General features: G+C 45.4%; 3 protein-coding genes and 1 long non-coding RNA gene across 10 annotated transcripts; 2 read left to right on the top strand and 2 right to left on the bottom strand.

Annotated features, from left to right (window-relative positions):
- Nucleotides 1–69: 69 nt before the first annotated feature.
- LOC125764241 (uncharacterized) lies at nt 70–869 on the top strand. The gene is made up of 4 exons (XM_049428249.1): nt 70–286; nt 352–423; nt 485–562; nt 629–869. Exons 1-4 carry the CDS (start codon nt 271–273, stop codon nt 835–837), a joined length of 375 nt encoding a protein of 124 aa, XP_049284206.1. The 5' UTR covers nt 70–270; the 3' UTR covers nt 838–869.
- On the bottom strand, nt 848–17,408 carry LOC125764234 (unc-112-related protein-like). 5 transcript variants are annotated; one of them, XM_049428236.1, is made up of 7 exons: nt 17,283–17,408; nt 15,739–16,291; nt 8,136–8,284; nt 3,756–4,148; nt 3,122–3,690; nt 2,363–3,053; nt 848–2,286 (listed from the first exon to the last, which is right to left on the bottom strand). In XM_049428236.1, the coding sequence occupies exons 2-7, from the start codon at nt 15,863–15,865 to the stop codon at nt 2,086–2,088; spliced, it is 2,130 nt and encodes a 709-aa protein (XP_049284193.1). In that variant the 5' UTR covers nt 15,866–16,291; nt 17,283–17,408; the 3' UTR covers nt 848–2,085. The 5 variants fall into 5 exon arrangements, with proteins under 5 accessions (XP_049284193.1, XP_049284197.1, XP_049284195.1 ...); XM_049428240.1 differs by having other exon boundaries at nt 15,739–16,211; nt 17,283–17,407; XM_049428238.1 differs by lacking the exon at nt 17,283–17,408 and adding an exon at nt 17,157–17,261.
- Nucleotides 13,156–14,100, bottom strand: LOC125764242 (uncharacterized). Its single transcript, XR_007418444.1, has 2 exons — nt 13,998–14,100; nt 13,156–13,910 (listed from the first exon to the last, which is right to left on the bottom strand). It is a non-coding gene; the product is annotated as an uncharacterized LOC125764242 (long non-coding RNA).
- Nucleotides 13,899–21,723, top strand: LOC125764237 (beta-galactosidase-like). Of its 3 annotated transcripts, none has more exons than XM_049428244.1 (7): nt 13,899–14,049; nt 19,415–19,729; nt 19,803–20,495; nt 20,566–20,844; nt 20,915–21,046; nt 21,123–21,374; nt 21,441–21,723. In XM_049428244.1, the coding sequence occupies exons 1-7, from the start codon at nt 14,047–14,049 to the stop codon at nt 21,627–21,629; spliced, it is 1,863 nt and encodes a 620-aa protein (XP_049284201.1). In that variant the 5' UTR covers nt 13,899–14,046; the 3' UTR covers nt 21,630–21,723. The 3 variants fall into 3 exon arrangements, with proteins under 3 accessions (XP_049284201.1, XP_049284199.1, XP_049284200.1); XM_049428242.1 differs by lacking the exon at nt 13,899–14,049 and adding an exon at nt 18,254–18,718; XM_049428243.1 differs by lacking the exon at nt 13,899–14,049 and adding an exon at nt 19,137–19,301.
- The last annotated feature ends 133 nt before the right edge of the window (nt 21,724–21,856 follow it).

Here is a 21,856-nt window from a genome sequence, read left to right as displayed (position 1 = left end):
TTTTTCCACGAGTTAAATATGATTCCACGAGTTAAATAATCTGCACAATTGAATACTTTGAACTACACACCGTTCTCAAAGCATTTTGATCACAATCGTTCTGTCAAAAAACTTCTCACCCATGTCATTTGACAAACGGTTTGCTCGATTCATATTTGACGGCAGTTTCCTCGCTAGTTCTTCGAAATACGGTTTGCGCGCGCTGGTCAGTTGCTACAATTCGTACAATTCACAGCAAGAAATTTCATTCGCCAACAGCTTCGGAACAAAATGTCGCAGGAAAGTGGTAAGGCATAGCGAACCACCTCACAACCTCTGTACGCCGGGGTTAACTTTCCTCACATTTTCCAGATGATTCCGATTCGCTAACTGAGGAAGTAGTTACATACACTGTGGATCCGGATGGCGCTCCGTCAACCGAAGGTGAGACTTGGATAATGCTGCGTTTTAAGTAAAATAATCAATCTATGTATATTGTTTGTAGATCAAACTCAACCACCAAAAACGAAGAAGAGAAAATTGAACACCAAAACTGTTAAGATGCAACGCGACAACAGCCCTCGTAAGTAAATATAAACCATTCTAACACTGCGATTCTGCAAATCATACAGGTTCCTTGTTTATACAGCATTGAAAACGTTTGTGTACTGCAAGTCATATTACCGACAACAGGTACGGTCGTTGTTTAAGTTGATGAACGCAACGTGTAAGCTAGAAACTAGGGTATTAAGTGCTGCTGGCGCGTTTTTATCAACTGACGATCACAACGAGGAGAATCGCTCGCCATACTTTTCCGTGCTCGGAAGACGTTTCCAAACGTTTGGTGACATACAATAAAATCGTTCGCTTGGGTCATTATTAATTGTTAATCGAATTTATTACTTCAGTACAACAGTAAAATTAGTCCTAACATGTTTGCCGACGAAAAACGAATACATAAAAAAGAGTACGCCCACCGCAAACACGTACGGTTGTCGGTGATGTCCATCCGTCCATATCCACAGAGGCGTTTGGTGGCGTATTAGTTTGTGCTAGTGTAAGTTTTGAAATCATTTCACCACGAATCATGCGTAAGTTTTGCTCTCTATTACAGTCACAACACCCGTGAGAGTTGGTTAAGTAGCGTGGATAAGGACATGGTATCATTTTTCGGGGTATTATATCGCAAGACTTTGATTTCCTAGTATTTTGTATGTTAACTCGCACAATAGCGATTAAAATCGACTAAATATGGGCCGGTACAACTCAATTACCAGAAATATTACTAAAAAAAAGAAACAAACAACCGTCGTGGTTGCGGTACGAACGTTTGCAAAAGCATTTGCATGATGATAACACGTGCAATCGACCCACTACAGTTTGTAAACATTCTACTGCATAGGCACCTTGTTTTGTTGTTCGGGCACTAATTGATCAGCGTGCGCCAGAAAAAGGGGAAGACAAATTATGGTTATCCCCGGTAAGCTATCCGTACGATTGCCACAAGTTTAAAACTAACTTCCCGTCACGCTTGGAGCTGCTGGGTTTGCTTATACGCCGTCGTGCCCCGTTCAAATACTTTCAAATCGTTCTAATTACTAATAAGTAAGGCATCTGATTGTTTTCGCTTCTTGCTCATTCATGTTACTTTCGATAGTTTTCCTAAGAATTGCCGTGCTAGTCAGAGGGCACCCAACACCGTCGGCCCTTCAACATTGCGTATCTAAATTGAATTGGTTTTGCTTCTGCTTCTGCACAGAAATTGGGTTTGGGAAACAACAAACGCGCTATTGTAAAAAGAGACACGGCGATTACGATGCCACAACGCAAATTGGGGGGCATTAAGCTACGATTAAAAACAGCAGGTTAAACATAAAATTGACGAAAAATAAAACAACATCGCACTAGATGTCGCCAATCTTCCTAGGGGATTGGGAAGGATGGGTACGATTACAGTAAACTAAACGCTACCGCTAATGTTATGTACAGTACAACAAGAAGTAAAAAACGAACGTGAATTGATACACGAAACAAGTGAAATCATTCCGAAGCATCGTTGGAGCTGATACTGTGTTTTTTGGAAGAAGGGGTCTATTCTGATCTCCTTCAGTTCCATCCACCCGTTAGCTTGTGGAATAGTTCCTCGTTGAGCGTTTGGTTCGTTTCCTTCGAACGCATCGACATGAAGATGTAACCACCGATGAACTCGTGTATCACTTTACAGTCCGCCGACAGGCAGGAGAACACGACCGTTTCATTCTGGAACTGTACCATCATGCACCGAATTTCCCAGTTCACGTTCCAGGCCTGCAAAACAGAGGGAGGAGGATATAAGCTTCAGTTTCCCTCGTTTATCTCACAACCCCATTTATCGATGGCCTACCTTCATGGTGTTGTATCGCCACGTCTTGAGATGATCGCCGGTCGCAATGTCCATCTTCATGATACGATTGCTAGCCACACCGAGCAGCTCCTCCTTCTTGTGGCCATCGAACTTGATCACGAACAGTGTCACACCGAACTCGGGCAAACTTTGCCATGCCCGGATGTAGCTCAGCTTCGCCTCAACCAGCGGCAGATCCTTCACGTTCGCGTGTGCCTCCAGCATACGGTGCATGGCTTTGTTCTTCAGCTTCTTCACGTACCGTGGAGCGAGATACTCGTTCGGGTCGATTTCGGTCGGGTTAATGTTGATCGCGGATACCTGTGCCGGTTTCTGCATGCTCAGGAATGACCGAATGCTGGCCACCTCACTGTCGTACGAGCTGTCGGCAAGCGATCGACCCTTCGAGGCGAGCCGACACGCAGCCATCCACTTGGCGTACTGTTCCTCATTGTCACACCGGATCCACATTTCGCTGTTAATGCTCTGTTCCAGCGGAACCTCCAGCTTGATGTTGAATTTCTTCTGCGCCAAATTTACCTCGGGCGTTACCTCGCAACCGCGCAGATTGATCGTCACCTGGGGTGGACCGTTCGAGCGTGAATCTTCACGCGATTTGTACAGATGCAGATGTAGATCCTTGTACGTGAACCAGTAACGCTTGTAACCCTTCAGGGTGAACTTTTTTGGTCTAAAATAAAAAGTGTATTATTTCGATTAGTTTGATTATTTTCCGCCTTTGCGTCTATCGAAACGTACTTCAAAAAGCGCAAATAGTCGGTTAGCTCCGGAATATGCGTAATGTCGCCTGCGTTCACACCATTGCTTGGTCCTTCGAGCGTGATTTGCAGTTCGCGCAGTGCCGCATCCACATCGTCGTCAGCCGCATTGTCCAGGCTGGAGGTATCGATACCGGAGTCGGCCTGCGGTACTTCGTTTTGTTTGTTCACCTGCAGCTGCAGAGCACCGAACATCAGCATCTCCTCCTCGGTACAGTCGATCTCCTCGTTCAGCAGCTGCCACTTGGCCTGCTCGTACAGCTGATTGATGCGCACCTGGTCGTACTTGGGGTTCAGGTCAAAGAACGTGTAGTACTTGAAACGGAGACAGAGCGTCTCAAACTCCCGGATACCCTGCTCCATGATGGACAGGGACGAATCAAGCCAACCGATGTTCATGCGTGCCCGTTCGACCAGTGATTTCGGCTTCAACAAGCGAGACCGAGCTTCGGGGCTCGGTGCACAAGGACTGTATGCCAAACTATCTGTCGTATCGCCGATGCTGGACGACGACTCACTGAAACCCGAGCCGTGTCCGTGTCGCAGTGTCTAAAATGGAGACAAATTGAACATTAAACGTTGTCTTAAAATAAGGCGAAAGTATCGTTACTTACACCAGTCGGCGAACTGATCGGAGTGCTTTGTAGGGCCGGTTTCGGTGTGGAAAAGTGCGAGTTCGGTACGGGAGCACACGAAAATGGGCCATGATTGACCGGTCCGTCCAGACTTCCATTGCTGCCGTTTAGGTTTTGTGCGGCCACCGGGATGAAGGTGTTTGTGTCCGGAGGCAGATGAATGTAGTCGCGCCCGTTCCCATTCTGTTCGATCGGTATCTTCTTTTTGGCCAAATCGGCGTAGTTCTTCTTCAAATGCATCGGTTCCAGAGGTTTGCATAAAGATAGCTCCTCCGGGTGTCTAATGCCCAGATCCTTGCATAGTGCCACAACTGCACCGAATGTCTTGATCGAGAAATCCACTCGGCAATCTAAATATCGCAGATCCGGCATCTGTGGAGTGGGGAAGAAAACAAATATACGGATGTTACATTATTAGTGTTATACTCGGACAATTGTTAACAAAGTGCCATAAACCATAAAACCACTGCGACTAATAAGAACCTTGAACTGATGTTCCCTCTGGAGCTATTAATTTCGTCCCCACAGCCACATAATGATGCTAATGCATTCCCAAGCGAACAGTGAACGTGACAATGATACCCAACACGCCAAACAAAAGTGGACATGTTGGTTACACATTTCAATTAAGATTCATTACGCAGTCCAACCGCTTAAATTAACCCTATGCACGCGCTTTCACTTCCTTGGGGGACGAACCGCCAGCCATCGCAGGCAGCGCGCGCGAAAGATGTCTTTCGAGAGAATTTAAATTTTTGATGCGCACAAAATCACAGCCCTTTCCATTGATTTAATCGCTGCCGGCCATCAACTGGGTAATGGAAACAAACAAATTCTTACTACTCGCAGTACGTACAGTCGTGTGGGGACGTGTGCAGGATCGTGTGGTCTCGCGTCTGAACGACCCAGTTTTTCTCTTAAATTGTCTGTTATCCAGCATCACCGTAAACACACAAATACTTTCCGTTGTTTCAGTGGAGCATTTGAATTTGTTTTCCAAACCGACCCCGGTTCTTCGTTTGTATCGCGAAGCAACAAGAATGTTTTCGTTATCTTGGAAAAAAAATAATCCTCCCGCGTCTCCACATCGCTTTGTGAATCGTGACCAACCGAGCACCATTTGGATGTCTTCCAAAAGAGGTTATGGGCGCGTGCAAAAATGGACCCGTTCACAACTCCCAAAGCGGAGCAAATCTTTAGCTGGCCACACTACTGATGTCATGTTGCAAACCGCTGGCAAGTTACTAAGCAAACCGAATAATTAATCAACAGTCCCATAAGCGATGGGTTACGATAAATTGTTTCAGGGCGTTGAAAATGGTTGTCTGCTCATTCACAGCTTCATCGTTGAACAGCTTTTAGTGTGTCCAGTTGTGGCGCTTGTGACACGGGTTAGCATTTTAACGGAATATTAGGCTTTTATCGGACAGTTTGTGGTAAAGCAAATAATGCTTCGACACGTTCATAACACGAGGTTTTGTGGACAAAACGAATCACAATTTGAAAGGCGCTTGGCTATTATCGTTGTACCTCCCATCTCCGTAGGGTTGTCGATTTCCATGAGTCATGTCTATGAATCGGTTTATGTTTGTCCATCCATTATGATGGTATGAATCATGCAAAAAAAACACGATCAAAAAGCTTTCTTTGTCGAGCAGTGGATTGTGTGTGTCATGCAATATTTTGTTCCCTCTTCCGTGTCATGATAACACTAGACTAGAAATGACTATGTTTCTCAAGAAGGCAAAAAGTATAAAACTATCAAGAAGCAAAGCAATTCAACAAGAATACGGAATATTGCCTTATTTGGTAGAGTTATGGTGTAAATAAATAAATACACTTTATTAGTCGTCGTTAACGTTCTCAAACGATGTTTTATTCTATGTCTGTGTGTGTCTGCATGTCTCGATACAAGCTGACCTTAATACCTTAGCTTACCTCTTGATTTACCATTAACCTCCAGCATTAACAGTTAACAATCGCTTGAGACATACGCCATATGCGTAGGGTAAAAAGGGAATGGGTAAAGTTAAAAACTGAGGTACACAGAGACAAGCACGAATTAATGCCGACGGTTGGTTTACTCTACTGATAAAGAGAGTAAATACACTACAGCGAAGCATGGATCGAGATATGGTTCTGATACACGGCTAGTGCGCGTTAAATCCACGTTGCCTGCCATTTTGGTTCCAACGCCGTAAAAGAAGGCCACCACAACTGCTCTCACAACACTGTTGCAATATTGTCGCCTACTTAAACCCGAACCGCTTTTCGACGCCCTTCGTCAAATGTCAAGTATCCACTTTGTGGCGCGACAGTTTTAGTTTCCCTTCCTTTGCCACTACTACCGTGTTTGGCCTGTACCCTGGTTGCACTATCTACAGACCACTCGGAACGGAACCGGGTGAAGAAAGTTTTCCCATTTTTACTGTTTGCTATCAAATGGTAGAATTGTACCGGCACTAGTTACCTACGTTAGGTGCGCAAACGCACTCATTGCAAACAGTTGGCCCGTGGCCAGGTTTAATCATTTGTTCTGGACGCTACCAACTCACCAACAGCAGGTGCTCGTCGTCATCGCTGTCGTAGGTGTTCGTTCCCCCTTCCAATCGTGGCAGGAGTGTTTTTGTATGTTCTAGAGAGGTGATTAAAACCTTGAACAATCCGGTTGGTAGGGACTAGAAGGAGTCAGTGTATGATTGCAGGAATTCCGATCTAGTGCAGTCTAGTGGTACGACCGGATGCTACTAACACTAGCATGGCAATAGAGACGAAAGTGTTGATCACTTTTGATGGCAATACGTCATCGTACTAACCAAAATTGGATTAACGACCACACGCTCTGCTTGACATTTCCAGCACGATCACTGAAGAAGTCGTTTAACATTCTAAAATATCCATACATAATCAGGTCCCCCGTACGCCCGTGTCGTCTACGTAACGTGCCAGTAACCCACGCGAAAAATAAGGCGACGAATTGGCCAACTAGAACCGATTGGTTCAACGCCATTCGTTGCAACTCTTCGGGCGACCGGATCGCAAGGTGTCCCCGGTCAAGATTAATGAATCTTTCGCTGGAATGTCCACTGGAGGTGGTAGAGTTATGCCAGGGTGTACCTCTTTACGGAGGGATTACAGCGATTGACAACTTCGTTGTGGTGTGCCATGCACTTGGCAAAACTCGCCCCGTGGATCCGTGGACTCCGGATTCTCCACCCATCGGAAACGACATCGCCCAAGCTGCGTTCATTAGTTGTGCCTAGCCAAAGTGGTACGGTATATTTTAACCTCCTTTTTTTCGTATGCTAATGCATTTGCGTTACGCGAACAACCCCCACAGCTAAACCTACACCCGGTAACAATCGCGTGTGCAACGGAACGGAACACGGACCTGTGAATACCAGTCGTCGATTGGTTCGGTTTGTTTCGGTTTAGTCTCTCATACCTAAAAATAAGCCGCTGTACGATCGCAAGTGATCGCGATGGTCAGCGTTGGCGAGCTGGTCGTTCGATACGCCCGCCAACACACGGCCTTCTTTTGGGAAGGGGGAGACCGTGTCACCGGTGATACCCCGTCATCCGTTATGATCTTGCGGACCATCTCAGTAACAGCAAACCGCACATACACATCCACGCACATATTGGTGGAGTGCGAAGACGAAGATTGTTAGTAGCACGTGCTCGTTACAGTTTTTTTTCTGTCAGACCCCGAAAAGGTCAATAGGCAATAAAAATGGCGGACCTAGGGTACGCTAGAAACCGATCGGTCTCTTCATATTTTTAGTGATGTCTTCGATGTGCTGTGCTTTTGGAGTGCTGGCTGAAGCGACAAGACGATGCTGGGGCCTGGGTTTCACAACCCGCTCTCGTCGTATTGCTGTCACTGTTCGAATCACGGAGTTCAAGCGTAGGATCATGTGGGATGTGTGAAGATCAAAATAGGCGAAACATCCCAACGGCTCTATACGATACGACACCGTAACAGATTGGGACAACAGTTTTGGTAGTCAAATAACAACGAGCATCTGTTTGCCGATCGAGAGTTGTTCATTTGCAAGAGGATGGCCGAAAACAAAACAAAAAAAAACAAACCACGAACGTTCAAAGAAGTAGCCGAAAAGTAATCGCTCGTTGACCAACAAATGTGTTGCCATTATTTGGTTCTTTGCTTTTCCTACATGGTGCACCGGAAGCTTCGAACCCAATTGGCCAATTAAGCTATTCCAGTAGAATGGAATCGATTTAAGTCTGTATATCTTGAGGGCACGTTCAAGGCGCGTGTCCAAGCAGTTTGAATAGGAATGTACGCATGTGATGAAAAGCTGGTAAAATGATTCCATTTCTGGATACGGAACTTACCTGAACTCGCAACGTTTTGTGCATTGGTGTGAAGTGCAGGACGGCGTCCGCATGTAGACCCACCTGGTCGAGGGTTGACTTGGTGCGCGTTAACCATTGGTTCCGGGCCGGCCACCAGAGTGCGTGGTCTGACCAATCTTTCGGGTTTTCTGGAAGTGGAAAGCATTCAAGAAGCTGAAGTTAGTGACATAATAGTAACATGGCGCAAGAAAGAGTTCCATTGTTAATGGAGTCTTCTTCAAGAACTGGTTGTTTAATATCGCGCAAAGAAAGTGAAGAAAATATTTATTTTCTGCTATGTTTGAGCTTGAAATTATTCACGAAAGGTGATGCTTACCTTTCGCAAATTTATCAATAACAACTCTGTTCGACGATCGAACACAGGAAACACGCGATACGAATAAAAATATATTTGCAATGATAAGCAATGTAAACAATGCTAATCTGATGAAGCGTTCCAGAACGGCCTGGAAAACCTTGGACAAGCAAACCGGAACAATCATGGTGATTAAATTGTTAAACATTGTACCACTTCAATGCTTAAGCTCGTGACAGCTTGGGATTTCGCTTCCCTCTGTCATTTATCTCTGCAACAGATAAAATGTAACAAAAGGACATACAATTAATGGATGCGCATTGAACGCGTTCCTTACAAAGTAGAACATAATGCCGTCGAACGCATCCACACATACAGACTCAAATGTGGAACAACTTTCGCTTGATTTAATGTAATGTGCATATACCCTGGGCGGTACTTTCTCTTCCTGAGGATGCGTACCGCAACATTGGGTCGTAATTTAAACCATCCCACTGTCAGGCGAGACCTTTTTCCATCCATTCCAAACAGCAATACTTTGTCTACCCAGCTGAGAGGGCAAATCCCTAGGCAAAACCATCTGCTGGCAGTTTGCGATCTGAGCAATTCATTACGACTCGGTTTCCCATTTCCTTTTCAGCCCGAAAGTGATTTGGGATGTGCAGCTACGGGTTTCATTTGGGTTGATTTGAAAATTTGTGCAACCACTCGAACGATCTCTTCTACGGCATCAATACCCAACTGGACCTGCAGCATTTGGTCAGCTATTTTGAGGACAATTTGTGAAACCGTAAGAGTAGGATGCGGGTTTAAATTGCCTTGTTTTCTTGGGAATCTATATAGTGATCTATCCGTGATCATAGACAAAAAAACACAACTCAAGATGTGTGGCTTTCGACAGAAAGATCGCGATCACTGTGCAACTCATCTCAAGTACTTGATGGATTCAGATTTCGTAAAAATATCATCCTCTCTAAAACCACAACCCCTCACCTCGCATCTTCCGATGCCGGCAGTAATGACATCCTCCCCGGGCGGTGCCAGATTACAATTCTTTTCGCTGGAATCTGGCAAAAAGGGCTTACGCCCGGGGAAAGTTGCCGACAGTGTTGCCAACTGATACAATTTACGATCGATGCGACCGGAGCTATGTGTCGGGTTGGCGCTATAAAAAGTGATCCTGCCACAAATTTATGAGAATCCGAATCACTGTGCGCAGAGGGAAAAATTATGCTTCCCTTATCCCCCATTAGGGTGGCGTATGGTTTGGAGGTGTGAGGTGACAAGGGAAGACGATTGTTTTTCGAAAACATTGGCGTTGTGTTCGCAGGGCGGATCGTTTATGCATCTATGTGTGCTTGCGCTGTTTGCTGCTGGTGCTATAAATAGTGCACCAAGCGAACTTGAGCGTGTTCTCGAGGGATTTTTTTTTTCTAGCGTGAAAAATGTTCGAACAGACAAAAAACGCTCGAGCAGAAGTTTGGGTGAAAGGAGTGAGCAAATTAATTTATTGCGCTTTGTACATCATTGGTGTTGTGGCTAGTTTGATAGAAATTTAATTAGAATTTTATGGCAGCTCACTAGTGTCCCAACAGGATTATCATCGGGAACACTAATAAAAGTGTACTCAGTAAACTAATTTGTAATAAATGCAATCCAAAGCTAATCAATGAAAGTGTATTATAGTTTCGAGATTTTCACATACTACCAGTTCGAACTGAATCACTAGCCCACGGCTGAAGTAGACGAATCCTTTCGTACATGGTCAACAACTATTGATTGCTCCATTAGCAGCCTATTAATCGCTCCATTTACACACCATAACCTCGGCTTTGCGACAGGAAATTAACCCGCTTCCTTCCGAACGGTATTGGAAATCTATTCCCTACCTTCATCAAATGCCCAACCGGTTCGAAGGTTATCCCAGAAAAAACGAGCGCCCCCACCCAGAAAGCGATAAAATATCACACACCCCCGAGTGGAATGACAGTAAAAGTGTCATTTCGTGTGTGTTTGGTTTTTTTTCTACTCCAGCAAGCGGGAACTATCTACTGGAAGTAGATAGTACTCCTCCTTCAGGCTTTCTTCGTCTACCTTTAGTGTCGCTCAATGCTTTCGTTTGATTTCCCACCCCTTTTTCTCCAATTGAGAGAACCACCCTGAACGTTAGCAGTAATCAAACAAAGAATCCAATTGCGAACCCGAAACTAGGCTACAGTCTGCCAACTTGTGCATGTTGGTGGAATTCAATGTCAATGTTGGTGACGCTTACTGCTGTTCGCGGTCGGTATGGAACTTATCGCACTGTGGCATCTAACGCTACGCCCAGTCGACGCCCCTTGGTGACGCAGAAGGAACCGGGAACCGCGTTAATTCCACCCGTACGTGTGCGGTATGTGCGAAAAGAATTTTATCATACCGACCGACAAACGACAAACCATTAAAGAGGCTGGAAAGTGGGAATCAGGGTCGGCACGATACCGTGTTTTGAATGCCACCGTTTGTTGTGTGGTGTGAGTATCCCTTGCGTACGCGATCGGCCCTAACGTCTGGTCAGGGTTCAGCAACGCAGCAGCTGTCACGATTGGACGTATAAATGCCATCCGTATGAAAGAATTGTGCAGCTTGTCGCACGGGACGCAAAGAAGCCGAAGCAGAGAAGTTTGTTGACGGTGGTTAGGCTGAAGTGCCGCCCTCGCTCGTGCTTTTTTTACAATTCACACCCGGACTGAAGTACATCCAGCTGCTGCTACCAGAAACGTCGTGTTCCTTTTGCAAGAGAACATCATCGTCGGTGCTTGAAAAAGGGGAAAAATTAGAACACATGTGGCCATAGTATACCCCCGCTGCACAGTGTCGTTTGTGCCAATAGCGTGTTTTTAATGGATGTTAACACGTTAGAGATGGTAAAGAGAAAAGAAATCATCCTGAAACTGCTACTGACATGAAGATTTTTACACACATTTTTCAAGTTTATGCAAAATAATTAATGTTACTTAAAAAAACCTTCATCCTGTTGTTCATCTTTAGATAATCGTTAGTATGTACCAACTACTACATTAAATGCTTAGAATATTCTAAAATACATCATTCTATAAACAGTTGGGTACCAAGTACCAAGGCTAGTTGATGATCGATCTTGCCTCAATATGTACAGGCCTTTACCCGCCTTTTACACAATACGCTGTCGTCTACAGTTTACGATATCGCGATTGTCCACCATCAATTTAACATAAATAAACACGACCGATCGACGAATGTAAATGAAGCAAATACGATTAAATCGACTACTGCTCGTTGCCCTCCTGTTCGGGTACTACACTGACCAACACTGTGTGTACGCATCCGCCATTAGATCATCACCTTCAAGGAGTTCTGATTAAAACGAGCTAGAAGCGAAGGCGAACGAGTAGAATGGAAGGAAGGGCGAGAGTTTGTTCGACTGCTCAATGGAATAGTTGCACCATCGGGGTTTCTTCTCATGATCGGCAATCGGAACCGTCTGCGGAACTTCCTTTCCCGGAGTGGGCCACTACTGAGATGATCTCTGTGTGCGCGTGTGTGGTTGTATGCATGTACGCTTTCTCAGCTCTTCGCGCAAACCATTCGTTGGGCCTTGTGGGCGCGCTGTTGCCCAAGGTGTGTATATACATACGTGCAGTCGTACCAGTACCATTAGCTTAACGTGAAGCCAGTTACGCACCGATGGGACAGCAGACTACGACAAGGTCTTACGATCATCATCATCCAACTTATGCTCGTAAGGGCGTGTGCGTGTGCGCGACAGTATATTGCGTGAACCGTCCCGTCCCATCATATCGCGTCTGTCAGTCGTTTGAAATGATTTAGGAACCGTGATTTCCTTCGTCGACGGTACAGCACAGAAACCAGCGACCAGATGCATGACGAGATCGGTACGGAAATGAATGGGGAAGGTGGGAACAAGTTGTTGATGTGTGTTTTGTTTTACATTCGTATCCGACATCCGCCACCATACCCATCTGCCATTGCCGTTGGAGGAAATGGTCTGCGTATATTCGTAAACAAAATATTAAACACCATGTGTGCTGTGGGTTAATGCTTCACGAGTCGGTAGAAGACTTGCGCGGAAGCAGTGCATTAGAATTTACGCGCTCCGTATACACTGTGCCGCCGCGGCCGCAAACCGTACGAACCTCCTTGACACGACTGTTTTTGGGATAAACGGTGATCACCGAAACACCCTGTGCTTTTGGGACGCGGTTGTTGATGCTGCCGTGTGCCATTGCAGCATGATCACGCACCACACGCTACTTCATGGCGGAACCGGAGACACACGGACAGCTTAAAATGAAACCAAGGACGAGTTCCTTATATGGTAAGCGTGCGGCGCATGAAAACGGTACCTTTGGAGTCTGCGATCGAGCAAATGGTAGGAGAGAGAAAGAGCCACATACTGGGGATGTATGGATAAGATGGAGCAAAGAATAAGACCACATCGGTACGGCATGGTGATGATCATAACAAGTCGGTTATAGCAAAAGCAAAAACCCCAACATGTGTACAATTGCACAGCGTATTACTTTCCGTTTTTTTAAAGCTAAAGCAAATAGATTGTAAGCTAACAAATAGCAACATAATAATGCTATTTATTTAAATTTTCCGTTCCAACAGTTATTGCAGTTCTTTCCATATTAACCTTCTTCTATAACACTTCTTAATACTTAGACCATTGTTCGATAGCGTATCGCGTCTTAATCAGGTGTATGAAGACTTGTGCCTTTTAGCGGTTTATTAAGCAGTACGTGGAGCTCTTCCACGATGTACAGCGCGTATCATCGCCAACACAACTACACACGCCGAACCGCCTTGGAAGAAGATAAATCTTTCGTCGGTACGCGGCATCGATCGGTGGTGTTGGTGTTCTCCTGCGGATTGTGTGTTTCTACGCTTCAACGCGATGATCGCGCTGTTGTTTATCTCGTCGATTCCCCGATCGTCGGTGTGCGTGCTCGCGCCGTTTCCATTGAGGTGGTGTTGCCGATTCGATTCACTCGCGGTGTACGCATCCAGTGTTTGGCTACCGTTCGCTTAACTGCTGCGTCATCAGTTTAGGTGCCTTTTGTAGTGTAGTATCTCGAATTACTACTGCACACCCGCGCGCACGGTACGTGCTGCCGCGTCGCTTTGAACCTGTGGCCCAGTGTACGTTGTACGTGTTGTTATAGTTGTTGACAGATGGATTGTTGATCTTTGTGTAGGCAGCCGCAGGTCCTGTGTGTCTTCACGCGCAACTCGAAAACATTAACTAAAGATCAGACAGTAGGGTTGCTAGTGAAGCAGCGTCCTTCAGCATCTTTTAAAAGATCGAGACGATCAATCTGTCTGCATGAAACAGTCGCACATACGGTGTCTTTCTCATCCCTCTCACTCTATCTGTCGCTCCCTTTGGCGTGCAGCATAACTTGCCCTCGAACGCTCTGCTCAATAAATGAAAATATTCTATTAATAACTATCGAAAACGTTACACTGCCCCAATCGCACACGAACACACTACAGTCGCTTACCATCCGGAGGATCCACTGTACCAAGCACCAAGCACCCGTTTCAACGGCAATGGTAAATTACCCTGCCCCTAGGAGTCAAACACTTTCTTTTCCTTTCCCGGGGAGGCGGTAGAATGTAAATAAAGGTGCGTGAAAGATGAGCGAAAGCGATCGGTCGATTGAGATCACCTTCAAGGAGATACCGAATGCAAAACAACGTCCACACAATAATGGGAAGAAAGAACAATAAGAAAGCAACATCCGGCACTCCTCTCTCCCTCCCCCCCCCCCCCCCCCGCCTCCAAAGCTTATATCCCTTTCGAACTGTGTGAAGGTAAACGTTCCGCAACGCGAAAGTCCAACATGGTGACGCAAGCAATCCTCCGTAAGTTGGATGATGGCCAAATAATTATTTTTGTCCGGTGAGTCACATCTCAGCTGCACATATCCACACATCCGGCCCTGCCGGTTCCGGTGGGGCAATACATCCGGTAATACGATTTGTTACGCGAGCTACTACCTCTCACGTGAATCTTTGCCTTCATCGACTGCAAAATCACGCGAAGAAAGAGAGCCAGAGCTGAGATTTGAGTGCGAACGCGTGCCCCGGACATTCCCTTCGCTGCTTCGCTGCGAAAATATTATCCATTGGCAACGGACCCCTGCTACATCGAGGAACTCTGCATTTCTGTTGCGTTTTGCACTGGTCAATCTCCACGTTTGCTGGTGTGGTGGTTGTGTTTTTGTTTGTGCAGCGGCTGACGGCATTCCACACGGCGGGAACGGGTTTGCCGCTGACCGTCTCCACCGTATATTCATCCCCAAGAAAATCGCAAACTCAACGCCGTAAACCACCAACACGAAAAAAACATATACACGCACACACAAACAGCGAAAACCTTGGGCACACACCACACAACCGAACGGTAGAATGTTGATGCAGAAGTAATGCACGAACAAAATGAAGTGTTGCACTTTTTTGCCCCCGGTTTCACATCTTATCGGCTTTGCCGTAACGTTAATTAACTCTGGGTTAAGTGCAAATAGACATTAATGCACGAACCTTCCACAATCTCTTGTGGCGTTGAATTAGAGGTTGGGTTTGAGTTTTTGTGTCCACTTGCCTCGTTCCAAACTACAATCAAATTCGTAACATTTTAACCTTTGCGCCATGGCCCAAATGAAGATGAGATGATTGGCAATTGTTGTACCAGAATCAGGAATGAAAACTTCTAATATTAATATTTCCAGAGTGAGATTTTAAAGTTGCGCATTCAGCATTATTTGCCATAATTAATAGGAAAGAATTTTATCTGAATCAACCATGAATCGTTAGTGATCAACTAAATCAAACTAAAAACCAATAACATAACATCGTAATAACAGTTGGTTTAAAGACTCATAGTAGAAAACTCCAAGGTTATTCCACCAGCGATAAATTTGCAAATATCTTCCATTATTTCCCACTGTCCGTGCCCTATCGAGGTGTAAAAGCGCATTCCAATGGGTCAAACACACCTCACTGTATTGAGATGAATGCAGTCTCTACCCTGCAAAAACCTTCACAACCACCCCGATCTCTCGATCGGTCGATCGACACTAGCAGCAACACTTGCTGCGGAGAGTGTAAGATTGTTTCGCCTTACTTTCGCGAACTGATTTTCTTTTTTTCCTCCCAGACACCTCTATTGCAAAGGTCCGGTTTCGGTGTAGATCGTTCCGTTTCACCCTATATATATAAAACCCCATGATAGCTACGTACCTGGATCGACCAGACGCAGCATTACACCGCCGATGTGCAGATCGCCCCGGACACGCAGCGTTTTCTGCACCTGAAGGTCGGTAATGTAGACCTTCAGGTTCCAGGTATTGTCACCTACGTGTATCATGTTGTCGCGTCGTGCTGCTCCTGTTGCCGCCTCCGGCTGTACTTTCCCTAAACAAAACACACGCACTCGGTTTCAAGTGATTACACTTGTGCACGCCTTTCTTTACGTGCGTACACACAAATCAGCACGGAATTTCACTAAATTTTGTAAGCTTCTTTTTTTTCCGGGTGGGCAGGGTGTAAAAAATGCCAATCTTATCTGTTTTCTGCTTTCAACACACGCACACACACACACTAGCACACTAGCACTTGGTTGCACTTGATTACTTGATTTGCTTTGGGATCTCCCCGTTGGAATGCCACTTTCTTCTTGACACTTTCTCTCCCGCGCTTGTTCCGGTGGGATGCTGAAAGCAAAATTTTGGCTAATGAATTAAAGCACCCACACGACACGGGGTTCTGTCGCTAGAAAGCTGCTCGTGGTGCGCTAAAATGGAATTTGGAAAATTAGAAGAAACATCGAAACGAATCATAAATTAGCAATGCGAATATGGATATGAGCGCAGGCCACACACTACACAGCATCTCAGTGGGGTCTCCGTTCTGCGCGATCGTTTCTCGAGGTTGGCGTGTTCGCGCGCGCGAAGATCACCCCTAGAACGACGATCGGTAACGCTTATGTATTTGTGTGGGTTTGTTCGTATCTTTTTTTTCTTCTTTTCTTTCTACAACGCTACGCACGCTTTTTTCTCGAATAAACGTTGACGTAATCAGTCGTCGTCGTCGTGGGGTGCGCTCTGCACTACCCTGATGGGGTGTATCGTATGAACAATTTGCGCTACCCCGTGCACACACTAGAACCACCCTCAGAACGCTCGCTTTGATGTCTCTGTACGTTACGTGTAAAGGCATGCAGAGGGCACAAGGGGTGGTACCGTCTGGGAAGGGTCAACACTTTTGGACTTTTGAACCACCAAAATTACACGTTCTTCTTCACTTGCACCGACCGACAGACACACTGATAAGAACCGCTCGTTCTTCTATCGGAATGCGCCACAGCGGCAAACCGCATTTCCTCTACGGAATCTTCACCCATACCAACGCATGCCAATACACTCACCACTCCCCTGCGTCTGATACGTTTTTTTTATGATTTTCTCCACTATCTTACGAACGGTAGAATAAATTGTAATCAATCAATCGCTAAACAAACACGCTACAACGAAGCAGGACAACGTTCACGCACTTTACAAACACAGGGGGGGTTGAAATTGAGCTATATCTCGCACACGGAGGGTGGGATGGTCACGCGAAGAAGCGATGGAACGGGAAGGTTCCGAGACGATACGCACCGAGAGTGTTGCTATCTTAGCGCGGCATCACTCGCATTTCGCTTATGGAAATGAACACACCACACAAATGTATTGTTGGCGTGCTAGGCGTGAAATATTTGTAATATTCTTGAACGTTTATTCTACCCCCGTTGTATTCTTGTCAGCGCTTCCGTTCGCTATGCTGGTCCGATCGGTTTTACAAGAGCCACGCACAACACGTCCGTACTGTTGCGAGCTCGGAAAGTGACTGCGCGTGAGTGTGAGTGAGGTTGCTTGCCGTGTTGCGGATGTTTCTAGCAAGCGCAAACGAAAGAGCATACGCAACCCCCGAACGCTCTGTATGCTTTACTCCAATACAAAAGCAACGCTCATCATAAACCCCCGAGCACTATAAGGGTAAATGTAATTTTACAGGGTGACTATATGCTTCATGTTATTTTCCAACTTGCTTTTATTTAATTGCAAATATACATTGGAATTCTTTTATTGGAGGATGTAACCATAATGGTGCTGATTTTATATACTTTTAATAAATTAGCTCTTAATTAGTCGCCATTAATTAAATGTCTTAAAAATTTAATGTAATGTAAAATGTAGTGAAGCCAAGCATCCTTACCTTCACGTTTAAACTGCAAACAAATTTGGAAAAGACCCCACTAAAAGACAAATAAACAGAAAGGCCTCAAGAAAATATGTATCTTTGCAAAATTGTATGTACTACAAAGGAAAACATTTCATTTCTAACGTAAGCGAATGTTGTTCGAACAAATCGGACAAGTGTGAGTTACTTTACCATAGCGCTCTCGGTGGATCTCAGAGTAACTTTGCCAGTTGGGAACTCCGCGCGGTTCGATCGTTCGTTGTGTGCGTAAAACATTTGAAGGTCTGCACGGTTCGATTTAAATGGATGGTAGTGTTTTTGGAATATGTTGGATTTATGCTGTGCATTTAGAATTTTTCTTTAATAGCTACATTAAACTATAGAAAACAATTTCAAACACACGATAAATGTTCGATGGTCTTTACATTTAGAAGCTTTCAGTTTATTGTATTTCTTTTGTCGTTATTTGTGGGCTTTAAAATTTTGTGATTGATTCTCCAATGTACTTGACATTAAAACTCATCCCAATCCCTATTTCTATTGCTTTAATTTCCGCTTCGTTAGAGAACCCATATGATTTGCCTTTATTAAATTAAATTTCTAATCGGTTCAATGATAGGGGATCAGATTGATTATACATTCAATTTCAATCAATCTCATCTAATACCCATATGAAAACGAATGGCGGGTAAGAATAATCTATCTACAACCCTAAGCACTTGTAAACTCACCCAACGTATTATCATCCCAAAAAGGACATGTCTATCCGTATCAGATACTAAAAAGCTTATGGCCAGATTAAGCACCCTAGCAGTCTTGTCCGAATTACCTGTGTGAACGGATCAAACAAATCAGTACGATGATCCGCCGTACGAAGCTACTTGGCATTTGTGGTGTTGTGCTAGTTGTTGTCCTGGCCCTAACGCTAGGGCTCGTGTTCGGGTTGCAGAGCGATGACGACGGTGACGACAGAGAAGATGTAAGATTTCCCACACGGACAGACTATTAACGTACAATCTTATCGAAGAAGAGCAATAGCATCCCTAGATAGATTGGGAGCTTCTCGATACTCGTCTTATCGCATCCATTTCCGTTGTGATCATGTGAGGTTCCATGGGAACACGCTTCATGGAGCGCGCAATGTATTTAATAGGAACTATGATTAAAATGTAAATTCCCATGCTGCAAACGTGTTTGCCATTCTGACATCGAATTAGCACAAGGATTCACTCGTCCTTGTGTTATCGGTGGCACACTTCGGCATAACGTTGGCAAATACCGGACCACCTTAACACCAGGTTTTGATGACATAAATACGTCCCCGCAAGCTTATGTGTAGGTGCAATGATAAACGCCCGACCGTACATCGTACATAAAAGGTAGCGAGATGTTGTAACGAGCCGCGCTATATCGCATGATCAGTTTTTCGCTGACTGCCGAACCAAACACACGGTGGTGCCGAGGGTTAAATCAGTGTGTTTTAGCAAGTTGTTGTTGCAACGATGTGGCTTCGAAATTGCATCGTTCTGGTGTTGTGTGTGGCCTTTGCTGGTCTGGTCAAGGTAACGTTAGTACAGTTGCACTGAGAAATGGTGCTCGTTGATCGACAACTCTTTTCACTGTTCATAAAATGTGGTGAATTGAATTCGCTTTCTTTCTATTCCACCTTATCCAGGCTGAACGATCCTTTACGATCGACTATGAACGGGACACGTTCGTGATGGACGGTAAGGACTTCCGGTATGTAGCGGGATCTTTCCACTACTTCCGTGCATTACCCGAAACATGGCGTACCAAGCTCCGCACATTACGTGCCGGTGGTTTGAATGCGGTCGATCTTTACGTTCAGTGGTCGCTGCACAATCCCCGTGACGGAGTGTACAACTGGGAAGGTATCGCGAACATTACCGATATTATTGAGGCAGCTATCGAGGAGGACCTATACGTGATCCTGCGTCCTGGGCCGTACATCTGTGCTGAGATTGATAATGTAAGAAGGGTGTTCAGTAAAGATCGGCATATGGGTAGAATCTTAAGTAACCGTTGCTTACTATTTCCTTCAGGGTGGTCTACCGTACTGGCTGTTCAATAAATACCCCGGCATTGCCGTGCGTACCAGCGATGTCAACTACATGGAGGAAGTCCGCAAGTGGTACGGTGAGCTGATGAGCCTGATGAAGCCGTACATGTATGGTAACGGTGGTCCCATCATTATGGTGCAAATCGAAAACGAGTACGGTGCGTTCGGCAAATGTGACAAGCCGTACCTAAACTTCCTGAAGCAGGAAACCGATCGCTACGTACAAGGAAAGGCGGTACTGTTCACGGTCGATCGTCCTTATGACGATGAGATAGGCTGTGGTCAGATTAAAGACGTATTTATTACGACCGATTTTGGACTGATGACAGACGAGGAGGTTGATACGCATGCTGCTAAGGTGCGCTCTTACCAACCGAAAGGGCCGTTGGTCAACACCGAGTTCTACACCGGTTGGCTTACGCACTGGCAGGAGTCGAATCAACGCCGTCCCGCACAACCGCTTGCCGCTACACTACGCAAGATGTTGCGCGATGGTTGGAACGTCGATTTCTACATGTACTTCGGAGGAACCAACTTTGGTTTCTGGGCCGGTGCCAACGATTGGGGACTGGGCAAGTATATGGCCGATATTACCTCGTACGATTATGATGCACCCATGGACGAAGCCGGAGATCCCACCATGAAGTACACCATCTTCCGGGACATTATTGGAGAGGTAAGTAGAGGATTTCAGACAATTGTAACTGAAACCCGTATACCAATACAATGTCTTTCAATTTCTCCAGTACCTTCCACTCGCCGTCTTGCCGATTCCGGATCCCGCGCCCAAGATGACGCTTGAAGCATTCCCGCTAACCGTCGTTGATTCGATTCTTTCCGAGCGCGGACGTACAGTGCTCGGTGTGGAAGCACCGAACAATGGGGGTCGCCTACTCACGTTCGAAGCGCTGAACCAGAACTCTGGTTTCGTGCTGTACGAAACGACCCTCCCGAAGCTGACACGTGACCCCAACATGCTCACTATCAACGGTTTGCACGATAGAGCGCAGGTGTATCTAAACCAGGTACCACATTCACCTTTCAAGCCAATGGTGAGCATTGTTCGTTTTAACTCTCATTGTCTATTCTTTGTAGTTCCTTGCGGGTACTTTGGCTAGAGAGAACGCTATCGATACACTCCCCATAACAGCTGGTTACGGTTCGGAGTTGGCTATTCTGGTTGAGAACCAGGGACGTATTAATTTTGACATCCTCGACGACTACAAGGTAAATGTCATGTAGCGCTAGTGATCGTTCTACTTCTGAAATTGCCAAAACCGATTTTTTCTTTTTTCTGTGCTAGGGTATTTTGGGTAATGTCACCATTCAAACGTTTGCCGAACCGTACACGATGGCACTGGAGCAGTGGAAAATCACTGGATATCCCTTCGATGATTACACCAAGGTGCAGCAGTTCATCGATACCGTTACCGATGGTACTGGAGCTAACGGGCGTGGAATGGCCGTACATGGACCGATTGTGCTGAAGGCTGTCTTTGACATTCCGGCTTCCGAAATTCGCGACACATACATTAACATGGATGGCTGGGGCAAGGTATGTTTTGATTAGTAATTCTTTTTGAAAAGAAAACCTCAATACTATTTGCTTCTCACGCTCCAGGGATTCATCTTTATCAACGGTTTTAATCTGGGACGCTACTGGCCAGTTGTAGGACCGCAGGTCACGACGTACTTGCCGAAAGAACTGCTAAAACCAACCGGAAACATAATCGTGGTGGTCGAGCAGCAAAAGCTGCCTTCCGACCGGATGTTACACTTCTCCTCAAAAGCAATTCTCGACGAAGCCTAATAAGGAAACAAATATTTCTTGGTGAATAACGTTTGAGAATGAGCATATCTAATAAAATCATTCCTATCTTATTAAAAAAATACTGGAACTGCAATTGAAACTGGAAATAGTTGGAACTGTGCGTCACAACATAGAATATCATATCGGTCATATTAATATCTAATCGTAGTTCTAGTTCTTAATTTATCTGCATTATTTAGCATAATAGCATTATGAAATCATATCGT

This window comes from Anopheles funestus, chromosome 2RL (assembly GCF_943734845.2).
Source record: "Anopheles funestus chromosome 2RL, idAnoFuneDA-416_04, whole genome shotgun sequence".
Lineage (NCBI taxonomy): Eukaryota > Metazoa > Arthropoda > Insecta > Diptera > Culicidae > Anopheles > Anopheles funestus.
The sequence above is the reverse complement of the archived record's forward strand: the minus strand, read 5'-3'. Positions and strand labels throughout refer to the sequence as shown.